The sequence below is a fragment of the Protopterus annectens genome, chromosome 16.part0 (genome assembly GCF_019279795.1).
Source record: "Protopterus annectens isolate FY-2018-M chromosome 16.part0, PAN1.0, whole genome shotgun sequence".
Taxonomy (NCBI): domain Eukaryota; kingdom Metazoa; phylum Chordata; order Ceratodontiformes; family Protopteridae; genus Protopterus; species Protopterus annectens.
Genome location: NC_056750.1, coordinates 223,553,229 through 223,565,770, shown reverse-complemented (window position 1 = coordinate 223,565,770; position 12,542 = coordinate 223,553,229). Strand labels below are relative to the sequence as shown.

The 12,542-nt window shown below is 37.9% G+C and overlaps 1 gene segment (V, D, J or C); it reads left to right on the top strand.

The window, feature by feature from the left end:
* The first annotated feature begins 1,414 nt into the window (after nucleotides 1-1,414).
* Nucleotides 1,415-2,067, top strand: LOC122790440. The segment is given in 2 exon segments: nucleotides 1,415-1,535; nucleotides 1,685-2,067. Coding segments are annotated over 2 exon segments (357 nt in total).
* The last annotated feature ends 10,475 nt before the right edge of the window (nucleotides 2,068-12,542 follow it).

Genomic DNA, 12,542 nt, shown 5'->3' with positions numbered 1-12,542 from the left:
TGCCTTCTGTGGGGAGTCTGCATGTCCTCCCTGTGTTCATGTGGGTTTCCTGTGGGTAGTTTGGTTTTCTCCCACATTCCAAATACATGCATCTGGAGCATTTTTCCTGGGTCTCCGCTGAAAATAGGCTCTGTCCTAGTCAGACTTCCTGGTCAACAAATCGTAAATAAATACATTTATTTTTAGATTTTTTTCCATCGTCTTTTAAAAAAATGAACAAGAGATGTTAGTTTAGTTACATTACTGTGTTTTCAGGACCACTCATGTGAATCAAGCCTGTGTTTTCTCTGCAGAATTTATATATCACTGAAAAAATATTTATGACCAATTGTCAGGCAAGGCTAGTACACAGAACCTGCTGAGTACATTTAATATATTGAGACATCACAGTCTGGGTCTGATATTTCAATCACACACCAAAATTTACTTTTGGCTCATTTTCTTTCTGGCACGTAGTATCCATGAAAATCATTTATGCTCACCCAGAAGCACATCAAATGTACATACAAGGCAACAGTAGTAATTAGAGAATAAAGGAATGTCTTAATAGAAGAGAAGCAAAACTGTTCAGGAAAGACGTCAACATGCAGGTATAAACATCCCAGTTGCTAAACAGAGAGTGTATGCACATCAGGCTCTCAACTTTCTCTGTTTTGGAGAAATGTTCCTATTTCAGAAGTGGTTTAGCCTTCCACTGTTGTATCTATTAATGGAGGCTTGTATCCATTTTCAGTCTTGATTTACCTCTTTACAGAATTTTCTGAATCTTCCTCATCACACATGATTTTTGAAGCTATCTAGAATACATAAAACCACAGTGTACTGCCTACTTACTAGTACCAGCAGTAGTTTAAGAAAAGAGGGCACACATCTTACATCTCAGTTTATCAAAAGCAAAACCAAATGATGATGTGGTAGAATTTTACAATAAAGATCATTAATGTTTACAGATTTTAAACTGTCTGATAATGTGCTTATATTTTTCCATCATTTTTTGTCACTTTCTGTTTTTAAATGTCTGTTTCTGAGTAGTGTCCTACATTCTTACTTGAAAGAGGAAAAGTTATATGGTAGTTAGTATGCAAATGTCATGCTAACTAGATGCCCAATCCCTTTTTGGCTAGATGTACTTACCTTTCATGGAGCTTTGCACCTATTTTCAATGTCTGCAAATTGAGAGGTATGATACATATGAGTATTGGTAGGAAGTCTTGCATATTCATTTAGATGCAGGAAGTTTTCAGTTTTATTTCCTTGCAGTGCCAGCTGTTGTCACAAGATGGTGTTCACAAACCACAACAAACTGAAAACAATTACATTACCTACCAAGATTATCTTTCAATGCTGAAAGAACCCATGGCTCTGATTGGTTAAAGGTCTGCTAAAGCACAGGAAATGGCTATAAATCCTGCAGTGCAGTACAGAATACATAACATTGGTACGTATACTGACTCTCTCAACATACTGCACCATTATGTTCCTGGACAGAAACAGAATATACACATGGTTAACGATCACTGCTGCAATACTTTCAGGTATGTCATATAAACTGTGTATCCTTTATGTATTTGTACACATTTGTCTGTCTTATCTTGATAACATATTTCTAATTATTTTGTAAAACTAGGTTAAGATGTTTTATATTTGCAATGTATTATCTGAATGGTGTCTATTCATTCTACAGGTGGAGAATCTGCAGAAACTGTCACTCAGCCTGCAGTTTTAACTGCAGTAGAAGGGAGTGTGGCTACAATTTACTGTAATCATTCTATATCAGGTTATGACAATATCCAATGGTATAATCAGACTGTTAATGGTATCCCAAAGCTTATACTGATTACCTATAAGAACCTCGAAAGCTCTGGACGATTTACTGTTAGTGTTGATAAAGGAAACAAGTCCACAAGACTTTCAATTGCTGATGTGGATGTTAAAGATGCCGGTACCACCTACTACTGTGCAGTGAGTGACACAGTATGAGAACACAGTGTTACAACAGCACTATATCCCAGTTGATATGAAATGCCTCATTATATACAGTACATGAAATGGTTTCTGTTTTGTAATAAATAAATAAGTAAAAGAAAGTAAATTACATTCACTTTAAATAAAAAAAAAATAATAAACTCTTTAAAGAAAAAAAAATAATAAATGAGATGGTTAATGTTTTGTGAAATAAAAAGTTCACTTCAAAAAATAATAGTAAATGAAATTGTTCATATTTTGAAAAACATGTGCAATAATTGTGTTGTTTTTATGGCTATTATTTTGTCTTAAAAGAAAGAAGAAATTGGTTTGCTGCACAGCACTGAGGGATGACGTCCAGACTAGAACTAGGTGAAGCAGATGACCCAGCCTCAGTTAGTAAAGCTGATCCCTGAGAAGTTGGATGAGGGGATAAGGGCAGAGTGGCATTTTTGCTCATTTGCCAACCCCAGTGCAGATGTGGGGTTTCTGGCCAGGAACTACCAATTCTTAGTGAAGACAAAGGACTATAGCCTAGAGGCTCATGCATTATGAATGACATATCGAGTAGTACTGGACAAGTGGGTAGGGGAAAATGAACACTGTCCTAAGCATCTATCAGGGTGGTGATGTGCCATCACATCCTTATCTTGTCTCTTCCTGCTTTCTGAAACCTTCTGTCTAAAGAGTCATATGCTTAAGGGGCCATAGTGAGACAAGTACTGGGATTGTCATACCAGAAGACCAAGGTGGGGATCTGAGGTGTGATAGATTGCAGACAAATGTGGCAGGAATCTTTAAAATTAAAAGGGTTAGTATTTAATTTTATCTGTAAAAATCAGTGCATGTTGAGTTATCATGTTAATTATTTAGTTTCATTCAATTAGTTTCATTTTCAGTTTGGAAGTCAAACCCTACTAGTTAAAACAGAAAGCCTAATAAATTATTGGGTAGAAATATATAGCATCTAATAATTATTGAAATGATAGTTCAGCCTCAATAGCATCTGGCCCTGTTCCTGAGGCTGTGTGACCTAGAATATTGTTATTTAAGTTGGGGGGAGTAGCCTAAATCACTACAACCAGGACCAGTTTTCTTCGTTCTTAAGAGAACAGAAATGTACATTTGGTAGTTATAGGGTGTGGTGACTTTCATTCCATTAGTCATTAGAAAGCCATTATCTTGATAATTTTAAGTTAACATAGGTGTGCTTCTTCAATATAGATATTATTGTATGGATGTTGTGATTTCATTAATACATTTCCAGAGTAAATAAGGAATTAAATTGAATATAGTCAGTCCTGTTCATTATTTCAATACACTGACAAGTATAGTTTCTGAAAAGAAGTATTTTTGACCTATTGTCTATTTAGTAATTGTATCTTAGTGTAATGAAACTGGATTCAGTAAAGTATGTATTTACATAACAAATTCTTGGAACATGTTATTCAAAAATGGAAACATTTCTGTGTAAAATGCTGAATCAATATTTTGTTGGTTTGTTTTTCATCTGTGATTCCCTACTGGCTTGACACTGAGTATCCAACCATGCTAGTAGACACCACATCTGCACTCCACCATACCTCTATAAGTACAACCAGACAATCACAGACATAGCTGTTAACCAAAAGTCTTCCCAGAATTCTTTCACAGTCAGACTTGTAGCACAAATCCTAGATCCAGGGGACAGATGACCTAATGAAGGACTGTATACTGGGTGCTGACACCCAGCATAGTTTTGTAGGACAGGTCAGAATCCCTACCTAGGAGGAAGGATATACAATGGCATCAGCATGACTGTCATTCCCCCTTACTGACCTGCTGAGATGCAAGGTCCTGGTCGGCACTAGAGGTGACAAAGGCAGCATTCCTTCTTGAATCCTCAAACCAGGATAGGAGAACTGACCATCCCATCCTGTCTCTCCCTGGCCAGCCCAACCGGCACTATGACCCTGCTACCAAACTCAGGTTAACAATGGCATAGACAGACACCCTGTTCCTGTTCCACTGTGCCCATCTTTGAATTAAAATATTTTCTGTAGGAGGCTAAGGCTTCCCACTCCTCAACAATTATCTGTTTATGTTTCAGTCTAACTCAAGATTCTAAATTATGTTAATGAGAACCACAATTGCAATGGTTTGAAAAAGGACTTATTTACTAGCTGTATTTGGCTAAAATGCTGTAAATGAAAATGTTGTACCCTGTAAGATACTTTTGCCAAATAAAAAGTGGAAGAGACTTTGTTTTCTGACCATGCATGCACTAACTGACAATCAATCTATGACAACCAGGTTGGTATGAGTAGCTGTCAAAATGTGACTGCCAGATTTGTACAATAAACAACACATTCATTAGGACTCAGCTATGGCAGTGTCAAAAAATTATTAAAAAAAAATGGCATGTAATTTAAAAGCTTTTCCATGACATTAGATTTGCTTTGGATAAATAAACTGATATAGGCAGATGTGAAAAATTCTGATTTATAAAACATTTAAACATTTGTGAATTTCATACAAAATATCTCAGCCTCAACTTTACTGATACAGAGAAACATACCTATGTCATTAACAGCACTGTATTATTGAACTAGTTATATTACAAGTTGCTTTCAAACTTTCTTCATTGTGTGTACTTCTCATCTGCCAACCAAATTTTTATTGGCAAAACTATTTAAAATGGTCTTTTATTGCAGTATTAGTATACTTTGTTTGACGGCTGCCATTTTTTCTGATGGTAATATTCTCCACAACAGATGTCAATGACTGCTAAAGCCTCTCGTATAGAGAGCTAATAGCTTAAATTTAGCCGAAGAGCTGTGATCTTTCATCATTTGTCTAAAATATATCATAATACTGTCCCAAATCTCCATCTTACATTTAATTATAAAGTAATGGCATAAAATTAATGCAGTTTTGCTATTATTATATCACAACTTACCTCTCATCCTAATGCTTTTATAACTTCTTCAAAATATATCTTTGTAGTGTAAATCACACTACCATTAAAGGAAACATGAAGATATAACCTTAAACTTTTATAATGTCCCAAGGTTTTGCTGAATATACTTAAAACTCATGATGCACTGTTCATGAGCTGCAGAGACTTTCTTTTAATAGCTATTGTACTTCATCTGGTCTAATTAAAGTTCCATATAGCCCGCATTTTAGAAATTATTTCTGATTTACTTTTGATAAAAACATCATCCTTAAGGGCATCTGAATATTATCCTATTTTGTCCTTTTTAATAGTTATAGCTATTACTTTATGCCCTGATGAAACATGAATTCCATATAATCTGCAAAACTACATCCCAGTAAATGTCACCAGTCCATATACTGAAGTGAATAATATGGTTATTTTGTACAGGAGAGCAGATGCCTCACAGTATATTTATTTATTATTTATTTATTTATTACAGTCTGATGACCGGGATAGTCCATTGAGCCTGGAAGAGCCTGTTTTCAGTGGAGACCCGGGGAGAAAAGCTCCACAGGATATATACAATTTTACAATAGTTACACAAAAGTAAATAAAGTAGTAGAACAGTGATAAATACAGAGATAAACAATTTGTTAAAAAAAGACATACCATTTCTAATCCTAGTTAATGATTTACAAAAGTGAGATTCATATAGTCTAAACATATTAAAAGTACAGGCATTTCAGATAAAAAAAACATGTAAGTAAAACATTTATTTATTTGTTTTTTGTTTGGAAGTTAGAAATGACGACAGAGAGAAGAAGGTGAGGTGGGAGAGGTAAAAGGTGGTATATAGTGGAGAAAGGGAGTGGGTTGGGGAAGTTTATGAGGTATAGGGTAAGAGAGGAAGTAGAGGCAAAGGGTAAGAGAGCACAGTGATAGAAGGTTGAAGTTTATAGTGCATAGGAGATGGTATGTGGTAGGGGTACAGAAATATTCCCACTTTGAAAGGAGGTAAGATTGGAGAAGAATTTTGAAGTTTGAGTGGCTCTGAGTATTTCAGCAGGTGGTAGGGAGAGAATTCCGAAGTTTAGCTAGGGAGCAGGATAATTGTAGGTGGCCAGGGGGTTGTCGATGCTTATATATGTTTAGAAGATTGTGGTTTTCTGATCTTAGAGAGCGGTTGGGAATGTAGGGGGGTTAAAGAGATGGACAGAGAAGGACAACTAGAAGGTTTGAATATGAACTTGTGAGCAGTAGTAAGTGTAAGGAGTTTGAGGTAGTTAGGAAGTTCAAGCCATTTCAGGGAGTGGAGAGAGAGAGAGAGACAGTGATGTGATGAGCTTCTGGAGATGGTGGCAAATTTGGAGATTTTATTGTAACATGCTTTCAACTTGGCCTGTAATGGTGTGTTTGGTGGGCAGGGTAAGGTAGTGATTGTGTCTATACAGGAGACCTAGTTTTTTGTGAGTTTTTTTTATATCAGTTAGGATATGGATGTCAAATTTTAGATTTTCATCAATTATGACACTGAGCAGTTTGGTATTTGATACTATTTCTATGGGGTTGTTATTCAGAGCAGTTACTGTAAAAGAGTTTTTGTCTATATTGGTGTTTTTGGATGGGGAGAAGATCATTAACTTTGTTTTACTGGCATTTAAGGCAAGGTGATTACTATGCATCCATGATTCAATATTAGAGAAGGCTGACTGAGTTTTGAGAAGTAGGTCGGAAGGGGTGTCTGCTGTACAAATAATGTCCGAATCATCAGCATATTGAATTAGTGTGGCATCGGAGAGAGACTGATGGAAGTTATTAATGACAATGCTAAAAAGAAGGGGTCCTAGGATGGAACCCTGGGAAACTCTGGTAGGGGTATGTAGAAAGGAACACCCCCTGATTATTAAAATCATTCCAACACCACACTTGTGACAGGCAACTTTGCCTTCCTTTAGTTTAAGACTGATTAATCCTAAGTAGAATTCCCACCCAAGAGCCACATGTGTCTAAGCATGTGTGCACAACATATCTGCATGTGTCCAAAAAGACAGAATATTTCATTTATACCCTAACACGGCTGTAGTACCTGTAATGCCTTTCAGTAGCACTGCATCCTGTTCATAACTTTGTTATGTACCATCTGAACTATATGATCTGAAAAAGTAGTCCGCAAGCATTTCAAAAATCCCACCTACTTTGATCTACCATTGGTAAGTTCCTCACAGCCCTATTCCCCATCTGCACTTTACAAATGCCTCATTGACCACTGTGGGAAATATCATAAGATTTGATTAATTAATACCCATTTTTCAGGGGGCTGCACTCACTGCAACCTCCAATGTTATGTTTTTGTCATCAGACCCCACAGTCCCAAAATATGCTACTACCTCTGAGGTCACAGCAGTATGGAGAAAAGAAATTAACTATATTTCTCTTTTCTCTTAGTTGGTGCAACCTTGGATGCGGTATATTTAGAAATCAACAGTGTGAGTGCAAAGTTTCCACACTAAGGAGGTGGGGTCTATGTGCAGAAAAGATGATTTAATGGATCTTGCAGTTGGTGATCAGACGTCAGGAAATACAGAATGAGAAGCAAATCAAAGCAGACCAAAAACTCAATAACAGGCACAGACCTACTCAATGCTATTTCTTTTACTATTTTAACAGTACCAGGTTCTAGTGGAAGTATAACGGATGAGCTTCGTGTGCAGCTACGTGTCCTAATTCCTTACTTCAAAATCATATTGATAATGTATCAGTACAATGGGAGTAGTTATTTTCACCTCACAGAGGGACCAAAAGTGTATTTTCATTATGAAGTCTTAGCATCTTGATTTATGATCTTCTCTACACATCTGCTAAGATAATACTTGGTTTGCATCATCTCTTATCATTTTCTTTATAATGTTCTAAATCCATATGCTTTGCCAACTGCAACAGCTCTTCTGCACTTAAAATGCATAAATCAATCTGCATATGTAGATCATCTTGCAGATGTAGTGCTTTGTACAGTATATGTGGAAGGTTGCGGGTTTAATTCCCTTCAGGGTGGTATGACCCATCTTGCAGTTAGCACAGAGGATTAGGGTTCTAGAGCTGTTAATTAGCAGCTTTATATGGTGTAGGGTATGATTCCTTTCACCTTCAAATGAACTGTTTCAGTAGTTCTGCCAGCAACTGAAGTGCTTTGCTCAGTATAAGTGGGAAGTTTGTGGGTTCAAGAACCCACTGTGTGCTACATTCAAATATGGCAATTAATATACAGGACTAAAGATCTAACAAGTTTAAAAGCTCCTTCCTGTGCCAAGGGCATATGGTTTGGATATTTTCACCTTTACTTACCTACTGTGTTATTTTGAGCAAGTCAGGTAGCCAGTAGGTCCTCTGGGGTAGATGGGAATGTGGGCTTGGCTGCTTTTATTGTCTCCAGGACTACCTGTGTAGTAACAACCTTTGAGTCTAATCCTTTATCAAGAACATTAGAATAAATATTTAATATAAAATCAAGGCCAGGCCTGTGCATGAAGTACATCTCTCTCTCACATCACAGTACTTACCTTAAGCTTCATGTCATTAAATAATGCTACCCCTTCTACTTTCCCATCCTTCCTTGTTCCTGTCCATGTTCCACTTTTGCTCATTTGTGTATGCTCTGTTTACTGCTACTTTTATAAGCTATTTAAAGTGCACTGCTCTATCTGTATCTTTAAGTTTGTTTTTGTTAGCATTTCATATCGTTTAAGTTTGTTTGAAGTATCTTTTTACTCTGGACACTCCTTTACTGTGCTTTTACATTAGGATGACTGGAATTACTCATCAAGTGGCAGTAGGTGTTTACCTGTTTTATCTGAGCTGGGAAGCACATAAAAGGGCTCCAAGTATTTCTTTTTTTTTTTTTTTGCACTTCTCATATACTGTGACTGTACATTAGCAGTTTCAAAAAAATTAGAAACTTACTGTCTGCTGCTGTTTTAAGTAGTTAATTGCACTGCATTACATTGTATCTGTTAGTTGTAGGGCTGCTGTAGGTAGCTTGTGTAATCTTTTTTCACTTGGGCTCCAGACCAGCTATTCTACATTAATAAGGTATTTTTCTCTACCCTCGTGGCAGAAATGTGCTGACCTAGCTTGTCTGAGTTGGGGATTGCTGGTTGAAGGCTTATTGTGTCCTTTCCTGATTGGTAGGTAGCTTAAAACCTGTTTATTTCTGCTCATATTTAAGTTTCAAACTTGCTCAGTGCTGCTCTTTGGGCAGTGCCATTTTGCAGTATCCTGTATAGATGTAAATGCCTAGAAGCTCAGATTTTCCCTAAACCGCTGTCAGTGAAACCCTTCCAAGCTTTTCTGCTACTCTAGGGGCAACCCATTTGCACACTGAGCAGTGTTGGCTTATTGATCAGTCATAGCCTACACAAAGTATAGGTCCGTCTTGTAGTCTCGGCACTACCAGCATAGTGCTGCAAAATTAACTCATTCCCTTTCCTAATGAAACACACAGTAAGAATCTGCTATTATAGATGGGCAGTTTCCCATCATCTCTTTGGCTGAACTGCTAGACATGGGCATTCTGAGGCAATATAACAATTGTCTCATGTATACTGACAACCACGTACTCCTGAAACATATAAATACTTTATGTGAGTAGTGTCGTTACACTATGAAATTGGAGGCAAGATTCTAACATAAACGAGCATTGAGTGCCGAACAGGTTGTCAGCAGACACACACTTCTCACACTAAATAAGGACATGACACATAAACCCACATATGTGGAGGTACTCACTAATAACTTGCAAAAAGATCAGAGACCTCATAAACAGAAACTACTTGCACATATAACAATGCAAAAAACAACCACAACATATAATAACACACACACACACCGGTGTCTCAACAAATAAACCCATAAGGTGTAACATCGCAAAACCTTATGTGTTAGTCATAGATTATTCCATTGTTAGACACACAGATGTTCCCCTCATGGGTTCCTATTACGTCATTGAAAGATAACGTAATCAAATGGCCAAAACATCGAAACAGCTGCATTTCGAAGTTTGCATTGTGGGAACGCAGTACAGTGAAGATTGGGATATTTGCCCTTTCTTCATTGTAGTGCGATCTTGGAGTTGGAATATATATTTAGCAGGGGGTGTGGAGGGCGCAGCCCCCCCCCCACAATAAAAGTTTTGAAATGCGGTTGTTTTGATGTTTCGCCCATTTGATTATGTTATCTTTCGATAACATAATATGAACCCCCCTCACTAGGGTTGATATGGAGCTGGTTATGGTCACCCACTGTCAGGTGCCACTTTCTGTGAAGTCACTCAATCCAAAAGTACTGGTATTACTTCACCATACTCCATGTTCTGGGTGAATAACTTAAGAAGGTCCTCACTGGAATATATGAAGAGAGACATGACCAAGCTCTCAGATTATGTGTCACAGCAGGTATAAGCCTAGCCTTATGCAGTTTTCTACCTCCTTAAAGGATAATCAAACAGAAAACAAACTGTAGAAATCACAAGAAAAATAAATAAATAAATAAACGGCCAGAGTGCAAGCAAAACACTTATTTAATGAAATACAGTGAAGCACTTTTCGTTTGTAAAATAACAAACTTCATCAGACTAAAACAGTGTTAAACCACAACTGAACTTCTTAAATAGCATTTGATAAGTCCGCCCTACACTAGAAAGGAAATGATGTCATAACAAAATTTTAAATTTTTAAAAATATAAAGCGCATATATAGAAAAAAACACATACATAAAATACATTGGGCCGGATTCACAAAACCTCTGTGTAAGACTAAATATGTCTTACTCGGAGGCTGCAGTTGAACGGTATGACGTCAGCATGCCATGCATATTCATGAGGGCATGCTGAATCATACCCTAGTCTAATATGGTCCATGTAGGAAAGAAGGGGGCATGTCCGATTGCCGAGTACAGCAAAGGGACACGCCCCCAGAAGAGTCAGAGTCCTGAAAGTAAACACCCACGAGCGAGTCTGCTGAAATGTCAAGGAACACAACACCATACATCCCCACAGACTAAACCCTACTGAAAATGTGTAAAATGTAAAAATAGCAGTTTCCTTTTTTTTTTTATAATTTCCAAAATGTTTGCCCGCATTTGCGCTCATTTGCGTGGGTATGCCCTTCGCTCAGCCACAGTTAGCAGACATTGAAAAGTATATAAGATCTACATATGCAAATTAAGCCAAGTAGCAATAGCGTAGCAGTAGAGACATCGGCCAAAGAGGAGGTAGTCATGGTTCGAGCACTCACAATATCATTCTCCATTTTTATTTAAATAAGTTTGAAACAATCCCCTGACATATATAACTGTAATTTAACTAAAATGTAATGAAATGGCCCATGTATTTGTGAACAAAACCAATGTAATATATAAAAAAAGGATCATAATTGCCCATAGCTGAGCAGTGCTTTAACAAGCTTAATATGAGTGCCCATAGCTGAGCAGTGCTTTAACAAGCTTAATATGAGTGCCCGTAGCTGAGTAGCACTTTAACAAGCTTAATATGAGTGCCCGTAGCTGAGCAGTGCTTTAACAAGCTTAATATGAGTGCCCGTAGCTGAGCAGTGCTTTAACAAGCTTAATATGAGTGCCCATAGCTGGGCAGCACTTCGCCCAGCTTAATATGAGTGCTTATAGCTAAATAACGCATTACCCAGAGTAAGCCGTTTGCGCGGAGCTGCGCAGCGCGCCAACCAGCTTACCATCGGGCAATGTTGGGCAAACTGTAGCAAAGTCGCCTTTACACAAACACACCTCCTAGCCAGTCTAGACAGTAGTAAAATAAAAAAGCAATAACAAGGGTTGAACCCGGGATACTGTGCACCATAGTCAAAGTACTGAACCACTAAGCCATGACAGTTGTACTTAGAGATACAGTATTACCATACATATAGGAATGAATGAAAATATAACCATGACAAAGCAGGTTTGCTGTAAGCTAGGAAATATCCAAAATGGCCAATCACAGATAAGTGCGGGAAAACCGGCATATATAAGCCCCATAGGAGGGAATACACCCCATAACTGATTGTGGTACCCATCTGCAGTCAGGATGGCAGGTGCAGGAGAGGGAAATCACTTTAGAGCACAAAGGTGGGGCGTTGAGGAGTCAAAATATATGGTTTGGCTCCTAGTCCACCATCATGAAGGCCAACTCATGCAGGGCCAGGTTCAATGGGGTGTGTACAAGGCAGAGGCATGGAACTAGTTGGCACATGATCTCACCAGTGCCACAGGCATTCCAAGGACTGGTGAACAGGTCCGTCACCACCATGTAGACCTGAAGCGACGAAAGGAGGACCAACTTAACTGATGGATCCAGGAGGCCCGTCAAATGCCCAATGCGCTACTATTGATTAAGTATCCATGTAATTAAGTATGTAAGAAATGCTATCCTAGCCTATAGTATGAATAGGTATGTTCCAATATTCCTTCATTTATATTACAGCTGCAGGTGTTCATTCCACGAATCGGCAAGCCTATGCTGATAGGCTGGCAAGGTTGCGCCACCAGGCAAGTTAGTAATTATTCTGCTGGTATTGTTATAAAATATAAGTGAGACAGCCTGTAAAAGAGTTCAGTGTTGTAACCCAGTAATAAAGGTCAAATAAGCCTAGAA